Consider the following 24,383-nt stretch of genomic DNA (forward strand, 5'->3'; position numbering starts at 1 on the left):
ACACGACCATTAAGGTGAAGCCAGGCCTCACCCGTAAAGAACACAAGGTGTGGGTCGAATAAACGATCATTTAGTGTTGCAAGATACCACTCACTCTTATGGCTAGATCAGCAGGTTTAAAACAATGGGCCCGTGCAAACCTGTACGGTTTGATGCGTAACAGCTTTGTAGCTCTGTGTGCAGAAGAAACCGAAACCCCTACTTGTTGTGCTAACTGTGAGTGTAATTTAATAGGTGCTCGTTCAAAATTCGCACCAATGCCATCTTGCTTTTCCTCTGTTAAAACTGTTTGTGTGCCCGCATGTTTTTTTTTATTTTTATCGAGCACTGAGCCAGTAGTTTCAAATTTATTTACAAATATGTGAATCTGTGCTCGTGAAGGTGGCACTTCACCACGAAATTGCTGAAAAAATGCATCGCGTCCCCGACTGTTACCTAAAATAACTTTTACATACGAAAATACGGCGTTGCAATGATAACTGTTTCAACATGTTAGCAGAGTATATCCACGTTCATCATCTCCTCCACCAAACTTATTTTTATTCCGAACTTCACCAGCACCACATCTCAAAGATTCAGGTCTTTTTATGTCACGTTTTTTCAATGTCCAGGTTCTTCACGGTGTATCGCAACTGGACACACATAAGTCTTTACGCAGATGAAGAATACACCCACGGTATCCCCTGCCTGTCGTTGGAGTCGACTAAAAGGGGCGACCAAGGAATGATTGAATTAGAACCATGAAACTACTTGTTATTAGTACCATTACGCGGGGAAAACCATGGGTCGCCTTTACTGGCGAGTAGTACCACTATGTTAGGTACATAGCCTAATAGGTTCGTGATTAGTAGCAACAGACGGTAAAACAGTATAGGATTTACAGTACCCGTGATTATTACCACTGTATGAGCGACACCATGGGTCTGCTTACCTGTGCGACGTACAATACTTGAGTAGTACCATAATGTGTGGAACACGGTGAGTGTACGCTACTCTTGATTGGTACCGCAACATGAGGAATACCATGGTTCTACTTTACTAGCGATAAGTACCATTATGAGGGTCTGTTGACCTGGATTTTGAACCCCTTTAGACAACAAGAATCATAGATTCAGAATTGTGCTTTGTAAGCAGGCCAGTAATGCTAACTTCTCAGTATAGTTTCTGGGAAGGTGGGACATTGTGGGTCGCATCCACTGATTGTTTTAAGTTCATAATCATTGTTCATCGTCGTCTTTTTGAATTCTAGTCAATGGATCGATTTTTGAATTATTTTTAACTCCCAGTATTTTGAGTTGGATCCGTGATTATTTTAAATTCATATTTATCCTTTCATTCTTCATCATCACGTTTTGAACTCTGGTCAGTGGATGAATTTTGGACCTTTAAATTGTCATTGCATTTCGTCTCGTTTCATACCATTAGGGGCCGATGACCTAGATGTTAGGCCCCTTTAAACAACGGGAATCATCAATATGGAATATGTTTTTGTGCTGGGGGTCTATATAGAGTTAGCGTGGACAGTTTTGCGCCGATATTTTCCGACAGCACAGTAACCATTGCATCTTTGTATACTAGGATAAAAAAGAAAAGAAACCAATTTTCTCTTTGTGAAAATCAAGTAATCATAAAATGTATCTGCCGGTCATGGCCATCCATCAACGGCTACTAATTTCAGATGACCACCAGCCATAAGACATCCTGCACGGTTGCTAGGTAACAATACCTTACATCACAGCCTGCGCGATGGCTGGGTAACAACACTTTACTTCATAGCCGCACGGTTGCTACAGTTACTCTTCCGTCACACATTTTCGGAGAACACCGAACCATGAGACATGTTTATGTCAAAAAACATATCCATGTTTCTATGCTTCTCCGTGTGGGATATGTTGCGTCGGCATTTCAGAGACTGTTTACTACGATGTTTTTCTTGGTGGCTCATGAGGGTTTTTCCCGGGTGTTTCGTCCTCAAGTGTTTCAGCAGTTAAGCCGTCATGTCGGAATCGGTACCCCAGCGATGTTGATCTTGACTAAATGACTAAATAAATTAAACAGGATTGTAAATAAAGGTTACAAATCTCTTCATATGGTTATGAGGGTATTTCGGGGTTGGAGTAAGGATGTAAACGGAAGGACATAGAAGTCTCTGGTAAGACCAGAATTACTGCAGTATGGGACCATCACCAGGATAACTTGAATAGTTACCTGGAAATAAAAAAAAATCCAAAGAGAAACAGCTCGATTTGTTCTGGGTGATTTCTGACAAAGAAGTAGTGTTATTAAAATGTAGCAAACTTTGGACTGGGAAGATTTGGGAATAGGGAGACAAGCTGCTCGACTAAAAGGCATGTTTAGAGCTGTCTATGGAGAGATGGCGTGAACGAATAGTAGGAGGGATCACAATACGTATGTAAAGTCGGAATTCAAGAGGAGAAATTGGGGGAGATATTCGTTATTATAGAAAGACGAGTTTTGCACTGGAATAATTTACCAAGGGAGATGTTCAATAAATTTTAATTTAATAAAAGATCTGACAGGTAATCTATCATCTGGGCGACTGCCTTAAATACAGATCAGTGGTGACTGATTGCTTGATTGATTGATTGATTGATTGATTGATTGATTGATCGAAATGCCCGTTTCGCCATGGCTATGATACTTATAATTTCAGTTTGGCAACGAAGATCTGTCAGAATCTATCCAAAGTATTTAAAAACTTTTATTGGGTTATCGTAATAATGGCCATGATTATCACTCTACCCGTAAGTAATACGCCAAGTGGTTTATTGCTAGGTTGTACACTGGCGGACGAAGCAAGTGGATCACTTTGTGCCCAAACGGAATCCTAATTGTTGAACACCAATTATTAGAGGGAATTGTTTCCATTAATTACATTCATTTTTACATTAAGGCAGTTCCTAATGTGTATTTTGCAGCTTTGGAGAAGAATATGATGTTTGGATATCATAAATAAAGTTAGAGTTACTTTCCACCGCTAAGTGCTAGACACTCAATTTTATTGCATCGACTAGCAATAACACCTCTTTAAGTTTTACGATTTTGGTGCGGAAGCTATTGATGGATTATCAGTATGTGACATATCTGCCAAAAAGACACATTTTCGTTCAGTTTCACTTTCATATTTGACAAGTTAAGGTGTCCCTTAGTCCAGAAGCTGTTGCAAGGGCAGTGGCTTTGGTGGACAATGGACGTAGCGCTCTTTATGCGGTTAATGCCATCGATGCATCGGTACCTGCCACAGACGTCTTGGAGCGGAGGTCTACATCTACTCGTGACGACAGGTTTCTGGTGATCGAGGTCTTGAGCGAACGCCAAACTACCGTCGTCCAAGCCAGAAATCTACTAGAGGCAGAAAGAAATGTTACTGTGACTGCGAGGACTGTCAGACGAAGACTCCGAGAAGCCAATTTGACCTCAAAAAGACCTGCAACTGGTCCACAGCTTAACCCCTGCAGCACAGAGCAGCTCGATTACAGTTTGCGCGTCAAAATCGGAATTGGACTGTGGATGAATGGTCAGCGGTAGTGTTCGCAGATCAGTCACGATTATAACTCTGATAACTTAATGGTAGAGAGAGTGCGGAGAAGGCGTGAGGAGCAATATTCATCTTGCAACATCTCCGAGAGGTCACTATTCAGGGGTGACTCCAACATGGTTATGACCGGTATCAGCTTTGAGACCCGGACAGAACTTCTCTTAAACGATGAAGGTGCTCTGAATGCACACCGTCACATCGTAGATATGTTAACATACCATATTACCTTAGTTGGTGAAAATTACATCCTGATGCATGATAGTGCACGCCCCCATGCCACTCGCTGCTTGACGGAATATCTGCGCGACTTCAGGATAAGAACCCTCAGCTGGCCATCTCGCAGTCCAAATCTCAGTCCCACAGAAAACCTGTGGGACGTGCTTCGCAAAACTGTCCGGCGTCGCAACTTTGACACCCTAAACGAAATGCGGGCAATGCTACTCTGGAAGAATGGACGTGCATTCCCCAGGAAACGATCCAGGACCTTGTGGCTTGCATGCCGCGGAAGGATAGAGGGCGTAATCATCGCCGGAGATGATAACACTTGATATTAAGACAAGTGTAGAGTGTCAACAAGAAAACTTTCAGTGGTATGTTCATAAGCTTGCTCAGTGTAATGAAAAGTTAAAGTAACGACGTCTTCATAAATTACAACATCTAAGAACTTTTGGGATAAACTTAAAAAAAAAATAACTTCAGTAATCAATATGAAGTATGCAGAACACTTGTTAAATTCATTTTAAAATCATATGTTGTATGAACGAAGAAGAAGCTAGGCTTAAGATAAATAAATACAGTTTTTGCTCTTAAATTAAAGTGATCCACTTTCTTGTCCGTCAGTGTATTAATTGATCAATCACACATGTTGCGTTGAATTCTGTCTGGTAGTTCCTTCCCTCTCTGCTCTCCACACTGTAGTAAATCTCGTACTCAATGGTAACAGTCAAGTGGACAGCTACCGCTATGTATGCAAGGGAGGATCTTATTAATTCTAACACGGTCGGACAGGCGGTGCGGAAGTTACAACTATTGTACGCTAATTGAGGTGGCAGTGAGTAAGTCACGTGGTTCCCCGGCCGGAGAACAACAAAAGAAGAGCAGAAGCGCGCCCCAACAGGTGCAGAGCCATCATCATCATCTTCATCATCTCCTGGTACATTGCTTGCCGTGATTCATTGTGGCGTGTTGTGAGACAAGACATTATTACTTAAGCAAGTAGCCCTCCTTTTCTTCTTCTGTGTGTTTAGCGTGAGAAGTTTCTTTCTCCAACTGCCGCCGTTCATTTCTTCAAATGTGTTTTAATTAAGAAAGCCGGTTTCGACTGAGTATAACAAAGGCAGTGATTTGTATTGTGCGACCGTGTACTTGATGTTTTATTTAGCAGGGGAATATAGCTGGAGATAGAGCTGTTTATTTACGCGGAAGGATGAGTTGGATGTATTATTCTTCTTCTTCCACTGTGTTTTCCACACCTGTGTGGTCACCGGTGCGAACTGTGTAGCACATTGGGATTTGACCCTATTTTACGGCCGGGTGCCCTTCCTGACGCCAATCCTGTGTAGAGGGATGTATTCACTGTTGCGTGTTTCCGTGGTGGTTCGTAGTGTAGTGTGGCCAGAAATCGAACCCGGGACCCTCTAAACCAAACGCTCAGCATTGACCATTCAGCCAAGGAGTCGGACGCACTACCATTGGCATTTATTTATTTATTTATTTGTTGTAAACAAGGTTGGGTTTACAAAAACACAACTTCTTTATTTACTTCACATGTAAAATTACAATATTTATACTAACAAAACTGAAAGTTATCTCGAAGCAAATTGAACTATGAATTTGGAAAAAGAGTCTGTCTTTGTACACTATATACATGTTGGAGTATTCACGTTCACTACTATTTCGGAAAGATAGTCCTTGTGACATGAAAAGTTCTTGATAGTCGAAAACTATCAGAAGCACTGACGTAAATATTTCAGAGAGTCCTTCCTTGTTGAAGTGTCTGCGTTCATTAACGTAAGTTCAATGACTGAAGAGTTCCTACTTAGCAAAACTAAGTTGATAATGGGAGCTTGCATTAGCTAGGGAATGATAGTGGCATATAATGGTAAGACTGGGTATGGACAGCGGAATAGGCAAGAGGAGCGGTGACCCGAGGCGAGACCTCTTACTGCCAGAAATTCAGTCCACCTGGCCGAAGCACATTTTCAAGAGGAGTAGCCTCCGTGCTCGACGTAGGGTGTATTCTGGAGCTGGACACCGGGGTCAGTGGGCGTCTGGACAGACTAGGAGCTTCTTTTTATAGCACACACGACGTTCCAGGCACGCGCACTGAGAGCTGCGCGTCGAGGCTCGAAGAATAACACACTGGCACGCGTGTAGCTGGCTGGCGGATCGAGAAGGGAGCGACGGACATACAACATTATTTATTTATTTATTTTTGCCTCTGTGGTTTATGTGGTTAGTGTGATTATCTGCCTTCGCCAGAGGCCCGGGTTCGATTCCGGCTCTGCCACGGAATTTGAAAAAGTGGTACGAGGACTGGAACGGGGTCCACTCAGCCTCGGAAGATCATCTGAGTGGAGGGGGTTCGATTCCCACTTCAGCCATCCTCGAAGTGGTTTTCCGTGGTTTCCTACTTTTTCTTTTCCAGGCAACTGGCGTGATGGACCTAACTTTAAGGCCATAGTCGCTTCTTTGCCTATTCCTTCCAATCTTCCCTTCCCCTCACAAGGCACCTGTTCAGCATAGCAGGTGAGACTGCCTGGGCGAGGTACCGGTCCTCCACCAACTGTCTCTCGCACCAGGACACTGCCCTTGAGGCGGTGGAGGTGGGATCCCTCGCTGAGTCCGGGGGAGAAACCAAGTCCCGATGGTAAACTGACTAATTTAAATATATATTTAATGATTTAATATGCAATTATAAAGGCACAAATGTCCATTTATTTAGCTAGGGGGAAAGGCGGACTTGCATGCAATAACAGTGTCTATCTTTTTATTTGTTTATTCATGTACTGAATACAGCTCGCCATGGTCGTTAAGGCGTTGAAGTCTAAACGGTCTGACACCGAGGTCAGCCAGTTCGAGTCCCGTTGTTCGAAAAATTGAATGTTGGCCGGCACAGTAGGGGAGGTAGTTGTATACAATTATGTAATCACTAGACTGCGTGCCAAAAGCCTCTCCGCAGTGTTCATATGGAGTGAGAACATATGACGATGTTGATGGTGATTCGTCCGTCGGACGGAGACGTTCAGCTTTGAGCAGACCCCTCGGTGCTATTCGACAGGAGTAGGCTATGTGCCGGCACCGGGTTAAAGCCTCTCCCTTCCCACTATTATATATCACGTCATTCATTTCATCTCATTAACTCGTCTGATGCGGTTGGCGTTAAGAAGTGCATCCGGTCGTAAAAGAATCGCTACGAAGATTCATGTCACTTTATATCCGACCCGGGACAATCGTTCGAAATACATTTATTTACTTAATATGGAAGCACACAATCTTACACACCTATTGAAATACCTTCTTGACACTTTATTTCAGCTTTGAACTTTGGCCGGTAAGGTTCTGTTGTGCGAATATACAGTAGTCAAAGAATCGCCGCTCTTCGCAATATGTGCTGCGGGTCAGTATTTCGCCAAACATATCACTCATAGCAGTTTTCGCAGGCGCAACGACAATACGGGAAAAAAAAAGCACAACATATACATACAACACTTAACACAAGTTTGCATGGATTTGTACAATTAATTCCATTGATTAAACTAAAATTGCAATCAAAGAAAGAAGCAAAGAAATCGAGAGAAACGTCCTTGTATGAACTTGAAAATATCCAGCAAGATGGAATCTTTGTTGGCTTGTAATTTACAAACCTTTACATTTTGTAGTTATGCTAGAGAATATTATAATGTTCAAAAGAGTAGTGTAGTTGTGAATAGGTTGATCTTCCAAGGCAATCTATAAAGAGGTGTTATGTGATGATGACTGATGATTTTTGTTTTTCTTTGCAGACGGTCACATGGTCAACACGAACTGTCCATCCTCGCACAACCGGTAAGTTAACATTGCCATGATATTTTTTATATTTTATCTAGCGACTTTCGGTATTCCGTTTTCTACAACCGAAATGTTTTGAAAATTGTTCCGGATGTCCCGATGATTCGTACGCGAATTTAGTTTGTTTTCTAGTTTCAACAAATTTTGCTGTTGTTTGATTTGGTCGTATTATTGTTTTGATTTACCAGGTCAATAGAGTGATTGTATACAGCTCTCCATACCACCCTATGCTTGCTGATCTTTTAATTTCTACGTAACGGCTACATCTTACATCTGCTCTAATCTGCTTGTCATATTCAAACCTTGGTCTACCCTACAGTTCTTACCGCCTAAACTTCCCTCAAAAGGCAACTGAAAAGTCCTGGGTTTCTTATCATTGCCATATAATTCTATCTCTTCTTCTCGTCAAATTTAACCAAATGGTCCTCCTCTCGACAATTCCATTCATTATCTCTTCATTCGTGATTCTTCTGTAACACCACATTTCAAACGCTTCTGTTCTCTTCCTTTCTGAGCTGGATATCGTGCATGTTTCACTTCCATACAATGTCACGCTCCACACGAAAGTCTTCAAAAACATCTTTTTAATTCCTATATCAATATTCGAAGTGAACAGATTTCCATTCTTAATAAAGGCCTTCCTTGCTTGTGCTAGTCTGTATTTTATGCCCTCCTTACTTCTGCCATCGTTAGTTATTTTACTACTCAAGTAACAATATTTATCTACTTCGTTTAAGACTTCATTTCCTAATTTAACATTCCCTGCATCAGCTGACTTCGTTTGACTGCACTCCGTTACTTTTCTGTTATATAATATATTTTCATCTTGTACTCCTTCCCCAAGATTCTTTCCGTAGGATTCAGTAATTTATCTTGTATGTGCTGTAAGGAGTAAAAGCTGGGTGGAACAAATCCGGAAGAAGTGTCTACAGCGAATGCTTAACACGTTGAAAAATGAAGAAAAAAAATGTGTACAAGAGTTCTAAGACCAGGTATCATCCAACACAGCCTGTACATATATTTAAATATATATATTGGATAGTACAGAAATGAAGATGTTCAGATGGATCGTGGGTATCTCTCACGGTTACGTGCCGCATGCGACCCATCAATCACTTACAATTGATCTGCATTAAGGGCTGTCACCAAGTGGCAGATTGCTTATCAGTAGCTAACTTGGTCTTTTCTAAAATAGAGGTCTGACACCGTTGTTAGCAGGTTCGAGTGCCGTTGGTCGAAAGAAAAATATAATAATGTTGCTGGCTTTACGTCCCAGTAACTACTTTTATGGTTTAAGGAGACGCCGAGGTACCGGAATTTAGTCCCGCAGGTCCACCGACACAAAGCAGACGTATTTGAGCACGTTCAAATACCAGCGGACTGAGCCAGGATCGAACCTGCCAAGTTGGAGTCGGAAGACCAGCATCTCAACCCTCTGAGCCACTTAGCCTGGATGATAAAAAAATCACCATCAGAATGTTGGTCGGCAGGATAGGAAAGTTGCTGGTAGACAGTTTCGAATCACTAGATTGCATGCCAAAAGCCTGGATTCAAATCCAAAACTTTTCGCAGTGTTCAAATGGAGTGAGGGGATATGATGCTGTTGATGGTGATTCGGCCTTCGGATGGCGACGTAAAGCATTGAGCAGACCCCTTGGTATTATTCGAGAGGAGTAGGCTACGTGCCGAAACCGGGTTTCATCTCTCCCTACTTCATTATCATAATCGCACATCCAGACGCGCAGGCCGCCCAAGGGTGTCAGGTAGAAGGACCTGCACCAGGCAAGTCGAACACGTCCTCGGACACTCCTGGTATTAATAGGACACGATAAGTAAGTAGGCCTAAGTCGTAAATAATTTTAGAGGATTAGGATCTTTTTTTTAATTGCTAGTGGCATTAAGTCGCACCGACACAGACAGGTCTTAAAGCGACGATGGGATAGGAAAGGGCTAGGAATGGGAAGGAAGCAGCCCTGGTCTAAGTTAAAGTACAGCCCCAGCATTTGCCTGGTGTGAAAATGGGAAACCACGGAAAACCATCTTCAGGGCTGCCGACAGTGGGATTCGAACCCACTATCTCCCGGATGCAAGCTCAGGGCCGCGCGCCTCTAACCGCATGGCCAACTCGCCCGGTGGGAAAAGATGTAAACGCATCACCATGTTTCGTGTTGTAAAACGAGTTTCCCCCAGAAGTGTTATGTAAAGTAGGGGCAGTAGCTGCTTGTAGGACTTACTGAAATGGCATTGTACACAGTTTAGCTTACCTTATCTTGGGTGATGACACAACTTATCAAATGACAATTTGCTTGTCTACGCCGGTCGCATCCGGCACGGTTACAGATTATGGGGTCGCTGGTGGCACGGGTCGCATGCGTCACGGTCGCATCTGGCACGCCACCTCTCTCTCTCTGACAGACTTTAGAACGAAGAGATAAGGAAGAGAGCTTGAGTGACAGTGATTAGTGAACTTACAAGAGGAACAAGATTAAGGGGCGAGTTCATAGATAACACTCATACATAAGTGTCGCTTGTAAGTTAAGTTTCGTATCATATTTACCTACTGAAGTGTCCCATTTATTCCTTTAAGTGGACATTCTTCATACACTTAAGTGTTATTTGGTAGCAAGATGGAAGATTATGATTTTGCTGAATATGTTGCTTTCCGTGCACCCAAAATGTGTCTAAGAGACATAGAAAATCTATACAAATGTATTCTGACCAACAATTTAAAAGAACGTTTCTTTTTGGTCAAGTGACAGTTATGAATATTCTCGAGGATTCCCTATCTCATCAGTAACGATATCGATTTGAAATTTTATACTGTCTCTTCACTTCCAGTGAGAAATGTTAATTTATTATTATTTGACTGAATTAATTGGAAACGTGATACAAGTTCGTAAGTTACCAAGACTGAAGGCATGTTCAGTAGTAAAGAACAACTTTGAGTTATCTGAAGAATGAACTTAAGAATAACATCTTACAGTGTTACCATTCTTTTGATATTAATATGTATTATAGCTGGGGGTCGTCCGAAAATTTGTGTAACGTAACGCGACAAAATATGTGACGGAAGTGTAACCATAGCAACCGTGCAGGTTGTGATGCAATGTATGGATGGTCAGACAATGTTACCTAGCAACCGTGCAGGCTGTGATGCAAGGTATGGATGGTCAGACAATGTTACCCAGCAACCTTGCAGGCTGTGATGTAATGTATGTATAGCCGAGAGACGTATGTATAGTCACTCATTTGCTTTTCGTAAAGGGAAAAGTGGTTTCTTTAATTGCATTTGGTTTGTACTGATTCGTATCAGGTTAGTCAACCAACAGTCTGTCGGATTATATCAAAAGTTTGCGAAATTATGACCCCTCACATCAAAAGGTACAACAAATTTCGTACAGATCAGGTTGTATTATTTTCCTTCAGGAATTGTCATAACGAAATACGGTACAGACGATTTTCTGACTTAAAAATGACAACAAATGGCATGCGATGTCTTTCATGCCCTTCATTGTCTTCCCCTTTCTTCATTTATCGAAGGATCGCATCTCTTTGCGCCTCTCTAAAGTTTGAACTTTTATTGTAATTTAAAGGTGGATGCACTTTCTCTTAAGATAATCATCGCGACTACAAATTAAGACCGCTAGCTTGTTAAAGTTCCCTGACCTCAGCTAGGCTAGCGGTCACGCACTCGACTTAGAGTGGCAGGTGTAAGAATCGTCTACAACTCTTTAAGTACTCCGGATATGCCGTGAACAACCAGGCTTGACGGAACACGCTGCCACACCTGTGGGAAGCATGTGGTCTTCCTAAAGTAGACACTTCTTCCATATTGACTGCACTTCCTGGCGCAAAAAGTGAACTACTGAACTTCGAGAGTTTCATCAAAGATCTAAGCGGAAATTTCATGCATTTTTCATCTTAGATACCGAAGCATCAGCAGTCCATAAAGGAATGAGGTAAGGATGCAGTTTCAGTGTTTATATAGAACAGATAAAGATCAAGTAAGAATCAATGGATAACTCAGGTGATACTAGACCTGATTGGCAATGGACGGAAGTACAAGAAAGCAAGAAAATGAGGTGATTAAAGAATGAAGTGGGAATGGCTGGAACATACGTGCAAGGATGTTGAAGGTTGCATGGTCCTAGGAAAGGTAATGTTTCATAAAGGAGAAAAAGAAAAATATATGTATGAATATTAAGAGTTCAGAAAGAAAATCAAAGAAGAATCTGGGAAGGGAATCACAATCCAAGGAGAGGAAATCAAAACCCTGAGATTTGCTGATGATATTATTATTATATCTGAGTCTGCACAAGATCTGCAGTAGATCTGGAATGATATGGACACAGTCTTGGGTAAGTAGTACAGATTGAAATTAAATCCAAAACAATGGTAATGGAGTGCAGTCAAACGAAGTCAGGTGAAGCAGGAAATATTAAATTAGGAAATGAAGTATTAAAGGAAGTAGATGAATATTCTTACTTGGGTAGCAAAATAACTAACGATGGCGGAAGTAAGGAGGGCATAAAATGCTGACTAGCATATATAAAATTGGATGTTGGTATGTTTGAAGCTAATAGACTCAAAAACTACTGGACCGATTTCGCTGAAATTTTCACAGTTTGTTCTTATTACATCTGAGATGGATTATGAAATGGTTTGAACGAAATCTGATTGGTAGTTCGGCACTAAGGGGTGAAAAATAAAATAGGGGAAGATAAGCAAACCGCAAGACAAGTCCGATCAGCGGGTTGCCTACCCAACTGTATGTGAAGATTATGTTTTCCTTGAAACTTATTTCTGCTTTTATCTGGAAAAATTACTGTAGGGGCAAGAAACCCCTAGCACCCCTAAAGGAAGGTGGTGAAACTAAAACACACATACGGGCGGGATCGTACAACTGAAGATGTTACAGACGTTAAAATTGGTATTTGGAATCTTCTTTAAAATGAACTCATTTTTTTTTTTAATTTTTGGAAAATCCATAAACCACATTATCGGTATTAAATGTTCATAAAATTATTGAAATGGGCAGAAAAAACAATATGACTACGACAGGGGTATCAATATGAGTTATCTGACCTATTTATAAGGAATGCTCTGGAGCATCGCACGGGTCCACTAGTATATATATATTTTTGCTAGTGGCTTTACGTCGCACCGACACAGATAGGTCTTATGGCGACGATGGGATAGGAGAGGCCTAGGAGTTGGAAGGAAGCGGCCGTGGCCTTAATTAACGTGCCTGGTGTGTAAATGAAAAACCACCGAAAACCATATTCTGGGCTGCCGACAATGGGATTCGAACCCACTATCTCCCGAATGCAAGCTCACAGCTGCGCGCCCCTAACCGCATGGCCAACTCGCACGGTGAAGAGGATTGATATAGGAATTTGAAAGATGTTTTTGATAACTTTCATCTGGAGCGTGGCATTGTATGGAAGTGAAACATGGACGATAACTCGCTCAGAAATAAAGAGAATAGAAGCTTTCGAAATGTGGTGTTACAGAATAATGCTGAAGGTGAGATGGGTAGATTGAATCACGAATGAAGAGATACTGAATCGAATTGGTGAGAGGAGATCGATTGGGCTAAATTTGACCAGAAGAAAGGATAGAATGGTACGCCCAGACACCCAGGACTTGTGCACTTTGTTTTTGATGGAAGTATAGTCGGTAAGAACGGTAGGGGTAGATCAAGGTATGGATATGACAAACAGATTAGAGCAGATGCAGGGTGCAGCAGTTACGTTGAAATGGAAAGAGAAAAGTTAGCACATGATAGGGTGACATGGAGGGCTGCATCAAACCAGTCTATGGATTGATGACTCAAACAACAACAACAACAACAACAACAACAACAAGATAGAAAACCACTTCTAGAGAAAGAAGACAAGGCAGACAAATGGCAGGAACATATTCAACAGTTGTATCAAGGTAAAGACCTAGATGATATGGTTCTGGAACAAGAAGAGGCTGTGGATACTGATGAAATGGGAGACCTGATTTTGAGGTCAGAATTCGACAGAGCTTTGAGAGACCTAAATAGGAGCAAGGTACCTGGAATTGATAACATTCCCGCTGAATAACTGACTGCCGGAGGAGAAACCAGCATGGCGAGGTTATTCCATTTAGTGTGTAAGATGTATGAGACAGGAGAAGTGCCATCCGATTTTCGGCAGAAAGTTGTTGTTCTTATTCGCAAGAAAGCAGGTGCTGACAAGTTTGAAAATTACCGCACCATTAGTTTAGTATCTCACGCCTGCAAACTTTTAACACGTATTATTTACAGAAGGATGGAAAGATAAGTTAAAACAGAGTTTAGGGAAGATCGATTTGGCTTCAGCAGAAATGTAGGAACACGTGAAGCATTCCTAACTTAACGTGCGATCTTAGAGGACAGAATTAAGAGGGATCTCCTACGTACATAGAATTCGTAAATCTAGAAAGACATTCGATATTGTTGATTCGACCACGCTGTTTGAGATTCTGAACGTGATCGGGATGAGATACCGAGAAAGACGTATTATCCACAATCTGCAGAAAAAATAGTCTGCAGTGATAAAATCGGCTGTGAAAAAGAGGCAACAATCCACAAAGCCACAAAGGAGTGAGACAAGGTTGCTGTTTGTTCCCTCTTCTTTTCAAAGTTTATACAGAACAGGCAGTAAAGACAATTAAAGAAGAATTCGGAAAGGATGATAGATAAAAAAAAAACTGAGGTTTGCCGAAGATATTAATATTTTATCTGAGTCTGAAGTAGATCTGGAGAATTCGCTGAACAGTACGGACATAGTGTTCGGGAAGGTGTAGACGATGAAAATGAAATATTATAAGAGAATAGCATTGGGGTGCATTCGAACGAAGTCAGGTGAAACAGGAAATATTAGATTAGGAAATGAGGTCTGAAGGGATGTACTTGAATATTGTTACTTGGATAGTATAATAACTAACCATGACAGAGGTAATGAGGATATTAAATGCAGACTAGCACAAGCAAGAGAGGCCTTTCTTAAGAAAATAAATTTGCTCACTTCGAACATTGATATAGGAATTAGAATGATGTTTTGGAATACTTTCGTACGGAACGTGGCATTGTATGGAAGTGGACATGGATGATAACTAGCTAAGAGAGTAGCTTTTGAATTGTGGTATTCCCGAAGAATGCTGAAGGTGAGGTGGATAGGTCGAATAACGAATGAAGAGATGTAGGATGTAGTAGTTATGTAGAAAATGAAAAGATTTGCACAGGATAGGGTGGCATGAAGAGCTGCAACGAACGGTCTATGGACTAATGATCCAAACAACAGCAACTTGTTCGGTCATGATCCATTTTATATACATTTTACGTAGTGCCAACAAGGACAGGTAGTAACTAACGAACTAACAAATTAACTCAAAAAATTTCATTTCTCTCCTGAAGGGGTAGGGCAGGCCTCTTCGAGGGCAACGCCCTCTCTCAGGCCGGGTAATTTGCAGCGGTGAAGGTGATGTATGGACAATGTGAGGTGGTTGCGGCCGTGACCTACACTAGGAACTCTCCCGTCATTCGCCTTAGTGCAAGACAGCCGATGGTGGAACCAGCCCATCTTCGTCTCTCCAATACAATGTATAGTCGCCATCTTGTTCAGTAGTAGCAATTCAGATCCAGGCCTGGAGGTAGCCCTCCAGAGGTTTTCCCCATATAAGCAAGGCATAACAGCTCAGCTCCGAAGCCCTCAGGTATCTCTCTAAAATCAGTCCTGATGAGCAATGTATACTTATTAGCCATTATACCACCTCTCTGGCTCCATTTAGTTGTAAGTCCCTGGGGTAGCTCTTTAGATTTAGGTGCATAAGAATAGTGCATAGCGGCCGTCTTGCCTAGTAAGACAGTTAAGTTGAGCCTGGAGTCGAATCCAAACCTGTAAGGTTAGCTTGGGAGGACTTCTTCAAACTCATACAGTTATGAAAAAATAGCGTGCAGTGTTGGTTGTTGTTAAAATTGCTAGGTCATCTCTCGTCTAAAGGAAAGTAGGGTAACGTGGTATCCGGTTATCAGAAAAGAAAGTAAGCTGCTTATCTACAAGATAGTCATCTGCTCAAAAAACCCGTCACATGCTCTGTTTCTGGGAGAAGGCAAGGGAAATGGATGACGTCATCCTATTGCCTCAGAGTATCAGAGGTAGTTGCGCGGGGCCGCCATCTTGCGCATTTGCCCCTCGGGTAGAAGCCTCGTTTTATGTCGGTCGAAATGAAGAGCTGTCGGACTACTACAGAGCTGGGGTCGGAGGATGCAGAGAGGGTTTTGGCCCGCAAGTACCATCGAGGGAGGATTACAGTATATAAATACTGCTCAGAAAATTAGAGGGACAAGAATTTGATCGCGTGTTCTATGTAAGTAGTCAATGATTAAGGTATATACTGTTGCTCTTTTCTTTCCGATATGTTTTAAGAATGAGAGGAATACTCCACATTTCGTTTTAAAGCCATGGCTTTGTGGCATTAGTAAAATATATCGGGAAGCGACCTTGGCCTGGTGTGGAAAGTCGAGAAAACCCGAGGAAACCATCTTCAAGGCTGCCGATAGTGGGGGTGAAACCTAATTCGCTGGGTTCTTGGATCATGTCATTGTATTTCTACGTCAAATAACCATCATCTTTCAAGGGAAGAGAATTTGATTCTAGCAAAAGGAAAGCGACCTTGTTATTTTCTAGGACGTGCTGCTATCTGCGGTGGGCTATATTACTTCCTTATAGGCCTTCATTTCTAAGATTACAGTTTAAGGAAGAAGACGAGCAGTGAGGCGAATCTCGCTAGATATGTGATATCGTTCTGCGGTCATCTCAATGCCACTGAGCCGTATGATAATTGATTCTTCCTTGCGGTTTAGCGCTCATGTGGAAAACCTGAGAGGTGAAACAAGTCAGCAAACCAGTTCCTTGTCTGTCTGTCTGTCTGTCTGTCTGTCTGTCTGTCTGTCTCTCGTGTGGGTATCACCTCTCGAATGGCCACACACATCATTACAGATCTACTTTACCTCGACGAACTCACAAAAATCACTAAGCATAGCTCCCTCTGTGGTTTAGTGATCAGCCTCTCGATCCCAAGGTCGTGGGTTCAAAGCCGGCAGATGTAATTCTACTTACAAGCAGCGATCGTTTCCTTCACACTGGAAGATATCGTAATGTATGTCAGCAAAGCCCCAAGTCGTTCGTCATTATTGTAAACACTACCTGAGCTACACATTTTGAACTTCATTGTTTTATTTTTGAGGTAGGACATTATTTTGACGTCATATATATTCAGGGCCCTACCAGCAGATATAATATTTGTACTTATTCCCAAACACCTTGTTATTACCTTTACCAAGTCCTTTTATATGGTGCCTAAAATACCTATTTTGCACATTGTGACCTGTGTTAAGATTGTGGAGACCAAATATGCCTATTTCTACTTACAATTAGTTAGCATTTTTTTGAACTAGTTTGGTTATATTAATTTTCACAACAGAAAATTTAGATAAAATTATTGTTATAAGTAGGGCCCGGATGTTTATGCAGTAATTGGTTAGAATGCAAACATACTGAAGCGATTAATAAGTAGTCTACCCGCATGACGGTAATGCTATGAGGTTTGCATAAACATTAGGGGTTCGGCCCATTAGAACCCCCTATAATTTATGTTACTCCCATTACATTACCTTAGAGCGGGCTAGCCGTCATTTCCTACCAACAAAATTATTTAGTAACAAAATGATTTAGTAGGAAATGTCGACTAGCCCGCTCTAACGTAATGTAGTGGGAGTAACATAAAGTCTAGGGGATTCTAATGGGCCGAACCCGTAATGCTTATGCAAACCTCATAGCATTACCGTCGTGCGGGTAGACTCTACTCGTTACTCGCTTCAGTAAGTTTGCATTCTAACCTATTACTGCATAAACATCCGCGCCCTAGTTATACGTTCCAATTGCAGTATTATAAAAAATACAGGAAAAAGCATTGGTACAAGTCCTTCTTGATTCGTTATGGCCAACTATGGAGCGCGCTTGAACTTATTAGCACTTTTTTGTTTTGTTTTTCTTCTTCTGTTCCCTATATCTCTTCATCCTCTCGCTGGGTTACTTTTTATCGTTGTTCAGTCCATTCTGTATTTAGTCGGGTGGGCTTTACAGAAAATTTGTGTTTATGAATTAAGATTCTGAATTTTATTTTATCTCGAATGGTTTCTTTATCAATGCCAATTTCATTTAGGGCTTCACTGATTTATTTTAGCCGATTATTGTGATTTTTTTCGTTGATAAGGCTAAGTTTAAAATTTTCTTTGTGAGCCTGTTATTATCCATTCTATATAAGAGACCTTATTGTAATCTTTGTTTCCTAATTGTATCTCTGAAATTTTCTGTAATTTGATAGATTCTTTGTGATTTTTTTTCATCCAAATTCCATTTTCGCACTTTGGTTCGAAGATTTTCCTGCAGCAGTTAATGGGTGGATTGAGTAGCTCATTAACTGTTGTTGCCGGTCCCAAGCCCGGATAAACGAGGGGGGTTGACGTCAGGAAGGACCAAACAACAGGTTCAAAACCTTAGTTGTAATTTTGAGATCGATTTCGGTTGATCTCCCCATAACCTTCAACTGATTAGCATTGGTACAACTTACATTTATAGCATCCGGCAGATAGTGGGTTCGAATCCCACTGTCGCCAGACTTGAAGATGATTTTCCGTGGTTTCTCATTTTCACACCAGGCAAATGCTGGGGCTGTACCTTAAGGCCACGGCCGCTTCCTTTCAACTCTTATGTGTTTCCTATCCCATCGTCAACATTAGACCTATCTGTGTCGGTGCGACGTAAAGCCGCTAGCAAATAAAAATTACATTTATGAACATTTGTAAAAAGAATGCAATTTAATTATTGTATGCTTGCTATAGTAGTTTTCCAAATATACTGTGCACATTCCACTTGTTTTCATTTAAATAGCTTGTACCATATTTTCATCAAGATTTGTAAGCAGTCACAAATTAGAATGCAATCTAATTGCGACATTAGGAAGTGGCGTGTAGCACGCTCTTCCGTAATATAGCGAGTAGCATAAATTGTGGGGGTTCTGATGAACCGTGCCCCTAATGCTCATGCAAATGTCATGGCATGAGCGTCGTTCAGGTTGCAGTATACTTGTTACTCGCTTCAGTAAGTTTGTATTCTAACCTATTACTGCTCAAAATTCCGGGTTCTAGAAATAACATGCACCAGAATTACATATTTCTTCGTTCTATCATTCGTACCACATTTTTACTCAGCCCTTCAATTAATATCAATTGTAAACTCATTGTTAGTTAATTTAGCGTGACATTGATCGGCAACAAGTCAATGAGGTTGATGAATTAATTATAATTATATTAAGAGATTGTGGAGGACACGCAATATGATTAATGATTAATTAATTATAATTAAATATAATTTAAAACTAAATAAAATGTTAAACAGTTTCTAACCACAATAATATTTACTTTTTTCCTCACCACAAATCTTAATGCTGAAGACTAATTAATTGCACTATCACAGCTATTGTAATTCTTGTTAGTAGAAACACGTTCTGAGGGCTTAGAACGCTATTTTAGCTGCCTGGACTTGTATTTTAGGTTTGTAAAACTGAATATTTGCTGCCTACTTGATCATATTTAGAGCCTGTTTTAGGTGCCCATAAGGAGAGCTAAAAATCTGAGGTCTACGAATGAGATAGCAGATTGTTGTAGTTTTCCTTTCCTAATTGGCTTGAACGAGACTCTACCTTTCTTGAATTAGAAGGGTATGTCTGCGTCCGTCTTTGACCTAAATATTCGCACCCTTCGTCGCCAGCACCATATCTCAAATGTTCTTAGTCTATCCTTCTCAGTCTTTTGGAGGCTCCATGTTTCTGGGACGTGTGTAATAGCGACACAATACCTGTGAATGTATAAATATTTTCCGTGTTGTTACCGACATGATTTTAGGTTTCTTGTGCTATTTTGGTTACAATTTTCTTTTGACACCGCCTGCCTGATATTATGGGGTACCGAGATACGCAAGTGATTTTACTTCCTGCAACTTGTTTCCTTCTAACCAGATAACAACATTCTAATCACCACCACGAATGCATTTCATAGCGTGCTTTTTATAATGTTTTCATATTACAAATTTGTCTCAACTTTTCGTTCTAAGTTCTAAGGCCTCTTCCAAGTCATACTCCTCTTCTTCAACAAGAGCTATGTAATCAGCATGATTCATTAGAAACCAAGGTTTTCAAAGATATTAAAAATGTTAAGTAGAAGAAATGCATGTCTCATTTTTAGAAGATACATTAATTTACTGTTTGTCAATATCACGTATGTCTTGTCTTTGTTTCAGAAAAGCGCTATGCTGTAAAATGTCTGTGGAGTTTGACACTTTCCTCGAGAGCGGCAAAAAGTAAGTACACTCGAAGTTATTCACTGTGCCAAGGTGTTTCTTTTTAAGTACCTCAAAGATAAGGGATTTAGATCAAGAGATTGTGGAGGCCACAGAATATAGTTAGTAACTGCTTTTAGTGAAAGATGATCTATTGATGTCTCGTTGCACAATAATTGCTGCCAAGGAGGAGGTCACACTACCCTCGTTGTCTTATGAGATGCCAGATGTGACATCTGGTGATGTCCCATTGGAAGAAGGAGTGGCAGGCCACCCTTCTTACAAATAAGCGGAGAACGATTAAAAAACTGAAGGTATGGAAGACTTTCCTTGGGGTTTCTCGGTGGGAAGCAGTGGTATTATGTCGTCTTCGGATCAGCCATGGTATAGTGACGCACTCCTACCTACTGAAAGCCCACCAGTGTCTACCTGCGGTGGTCTTCTGACCACAACATGACGGAGTGCGTCTACCTGGCCGACGTGTGTCGTAGTCTAGAACTTCCGAGTACAATCCCCCTCATTTTATGAGATGACGAGTAGTCAGCAGACCTAGTCATCCGTTTTATGAGGGATAGTGGCGTGTTTTTACCGTGTTTAAAAGGGAAGTTTCTGTTTTAAATTTTAATGTTAACTGCGTTTTTATTCTGTTAACTATGTGTAATCTGTCTTCGTGTATTTTAAATTGTGTTTTTGTAATGTTTAATTTGAATGAAATGTATGATTTCACTTCACCTATTCTATTTTATTACAATTTATACGAAAACCAGGCATTGCGAATTAGATCCACTGATTATTTTAAATTCACATCAATTTTCTTCATCTTTTTAATTTTTAGTCTGGAGGTAAATTTTTAAAGTTTTCATTATTATTACATTTCGTTTCATCTCGTACCATTAGGGGCTGATGACCTAGATGTTAGGCCCCTTTAAACAAGCATCAACAAGCATCATACAATAATTCCTCAAAATCTTAGCCTCATTACTTAAGGCAAATTATCTTAATTAAGCAGTTATATGAGGGCCTCTCAAGAGGGCATTGCGCGGAGAAAGATGCAAAAGACGACTTCGCTAGGTTGACCAGAGTGCAGACCCTCCCCACTCCTGGATTTTGAGCAGTAGTGCAGTCTCGATCCCTCCGCTTGTCTCCCCTTCCTCATTTGCTCTCCAGCGCTCCACAACCCGAGCAGAGTTGAGCCGAGCTTAGCCGAGTCGCCCCGAGACAAAACGCTGGTCCGAACAGAGCCGAGTCGGACCGATGCATGGTGCACAGAACCGCTGCGCTTCGGTTTGCACGCGTGAGAAAGCACCCGGTAAATTATGCACATAGCATATTTACAAATGATAAGGGGATATTAATGAATCAGTGCTAGGGTGTCGGCTACCAGATCTCAAGATCATGGGTCCGAATCCGGATTTTTGAAGGGTAGTCCAGTTTGCACTGTATGGCGTACGGTGTCGGCATGTATAATGGCTCCCCCTGATGATACATTTCGGAGTTTATCTGACAAAATTGATTTTAAAAATCTCTGCTGTAGATCACCCAACTAACTAGTAGAGTAAAAAAACCTGCAGCGTCGGCATTGACATTCAGGCTGCGTAAATGGCGACAAATTTAAATGCTTGCTAACGGTGGCTGAAGTGATGGTGGTGATTACTGTTTTAGGAGGAAGTACAACTAGGCAAACATCCTCTACATAACACTGATCAGAGAGAGAAAATGGAAAGGGTCGGACACTTCGAAAAATGAAGGTATCGACCAAAGAGAAGGGCGTGAAAATGAAAGACTCCATAGCCCTCGGAACCTAATACCGTCGGCGTCAGAAAAGAACAAGAGTTGACCAAGGGAGGTCGAATTGGATAGATGAAAGTGAGAAGCCTGGCACAAGTAAGAAGACACAATGCCAGGAATCAGCTAAGGGCTTCGTGTTCGCCAACCCACGCTCCCAGGTTAAGAGCCCATGGCGTCCCTTTTAGTCCCCTCTTGCGACAAGCAGGGGATACCTTTGGTGTTATTCATCACCCCCACCCATAGTGGGACGATAGCCGAGGCCGTATGATGATGATGATGATGATGATGGTGATTATTATTATTATTATTATTATTATTATTATTATTATTATTATTATTTTATAACCATTTTAAGCCGGCCCCGTGGTGTAGGGGTGGCCTACCTGTATCTTACCCGCAGGCCTAGGGTTCGATTTCCGGCCAGGTCAGGGCTATTTCGACGTCCACTCAGCTTACATTATTACGATTGAGAAGCTATCTGACGGTGAGATAGCGGCTCTGGTAGTCTAGAAAGCCAAGAGGATTCGTGCTGACCACACGACACCTCGTAATCTGCAGGCCGTTTCATAGGCCATGGCCCTTAGGGGCTGTTGTACCATGGGGGTTCATTTTATCACCATTTTAAACACATGTCCCATTTGTAATTCTAACCAATAGAAGTATTGTACTGACTTGAATTGTTATTTAAAGTGAGCTCTGTCCTATTGGCTAACATTATTCTTGGTCTTGTTACGTGCTTTATTACACAATGTGTAAATTTACTCACAAAATTAATGGATTAATCTTGACCGATAAGCAAGATAACTATTAAGAAAATTGAATACACGTTGTTGAATTTTACACCCGTCCAATAATAATTCCTCCTGCCCGTAAGACAGTCTGACACTGGGGTGCCAGCCCACTTTATACAATCATCGTCTGGGCAGATTAAACAGCGATCTGCTCACTGTTGCCTTCCCAGGGAGGTGATGTCTCATGTCTGGGCTCATTGAGCAGATTAACTAAAGGCTGTGGCGCGCCATAACTCGTTTCGTATCGGGTTACAGGAAGCGTCAATTGGAACAAGTCACGTCTGCACTTCAGAGCCTCCTAGTTTAACACCACCTCGCCTGAAGTGTCTTGTTGTCATAGTAACTGTTGCCAAATTCTAAGCCTATTAAACTATCTTATAATTTAGCCTGGAAGATGAATATTGTTACTTGAGCAGTAAATGGAAGAAGTAAGTAAGGAGGACATAAAATGCAGTCTAGCTCAAGCAAGGAAGACCTTTCTTAAGAAAAGAAATGTGCTCACTTCAAACATTAAACGTAGGAATTAGAAAAATGTTTCTGAAGACTTTCATCTGGAGCGTGGTATTGTGTGGAAGTGAAACATAGACAATAACTTGCTCATAAAGAAAGAGAATAGAAGCTTTTGAAATGTGGTGTTACAGAAGAATGCTGAGGGTGAGGTGCATAGATAGAATCATGAATGAAGAGATACTGAATCGAATTGGTGAGAGGAGATCGATTTGGCTAAATTTGATGGGAAAAGGAGGTAGAAGGACAGGACACATCTTAAGACACCCAGGGCTTGTTCAGTTGGTTTTTGAGGGAAATATAAGGGGTAAGAACGGTAGGGGTACACAAAGGTACGAATATGACAAACAGATTATAGCAGAAAAATCGCAACGGATAGGATGGCATGGAGAGCTGCATCAAACCATTATGTGGACTAATGACTCAAACAAAAATAATTTAGCCTTCGAAACACTTCACATTCTAGCTACTCGGAATATTGGCTAAATCGATTCTGATTTACCTGCTCATGCGGAGTGGCAGAGATGTTATTCCAACAGAAGGCCAGGACTCTGAGATTTCATGAATTTACGCTGTTCCAACTAAATTCAGAACAAGTTCGAAACCGATTTTAGCAATACTTGGCCAAGACCAGGGACTTCATTAAACTTCTACATCGTACGATTAATATTTTGTGAGAAAAGTGCAGTCAGAGTTCGTCAATTTAAGATTGCCAAAATAGAACGTACAATCCGACGTCTATATGTGTATACATGAAATAACATGTCCTGACCGACCGACCGACTGACTGACTGATCATCGCCGAGCCAAAACTACTGGACATAAAGCAATGAAATTTTGGGGATGCGTTTATATAACTGCGTAGATGCTCACTAAGGAAGTATTTTTGGATATTCCATCCCTGTGAACGTGAAAAGGGGGATACATTTATAAAATGAGCATATATATGTGTAGAAACTGAACAGTTCAAAGACATGGAGTCTCCTTTTAAAATGAAGAAACACGTATTTTTTGTTATCGGATAATCCGCTTAAAGGGGATAAAAATAACGGGAAAGGGGGTTGAATCCCTTTTTTTTTTTAGGATACGTATATCTTAAAAAAATTAAGATGTTGCAGGCGTGAAAATTGGTACATGGAATCTCCTTTAAAAAATAAACATGCATTTTTTGGTTTCGGAAAATCGACAGGGGTTGGAGGGTGGGGGTGAAAAGAAGTTAAAATGGAGTAAATTTTTAAACTGGGTATATCTTATGAACTCGGCACGTTACAGACGTAT

The 24,383-nt window shown here is 41.1% G+C and overlaps 1 protein-coding gene across 1 annotated transcript in view; it reads left to right on the top strand.

Annotated features, from left to right (window-relative positions):
- LOC136884806 (fringe glycosyltransferase) overlaps positions 1-24,383 on the top strand; it is a 335,211-nt gene that overhangs the window by 122,108 nt on the left and 188,720 nt on the right. The window contains exons 4-5 of the mRNA XM_067157097.2: positions 7,564-7,606; positions 19,981-20,040. Of these exons, the coding sequence (XP_067013198.2) occupies positions 7,564-7,606; positions 19,981-20,040 (103 nt within the window). The remainder of the gene's footprint in view (positions 1-7,563; positions 7,607-19,980; positions 20,041-24,383) is intronic.

The sequence above is a fragment of the Anabrus simplex genome, chromosome 13, assembly GCF_040414725.1.
Source record: "Anabrus simplex isolate iqAnaSimp1 chromosome 13, ASM4041472v1, whole genome shotgun sequence".
Taxonomy (NCBI): Eukaryota; Metazoa; Arthropoda; class Insecta; order Orthoptera; family Tettigoniidae; genus Anabrus; species Anabrus simplex.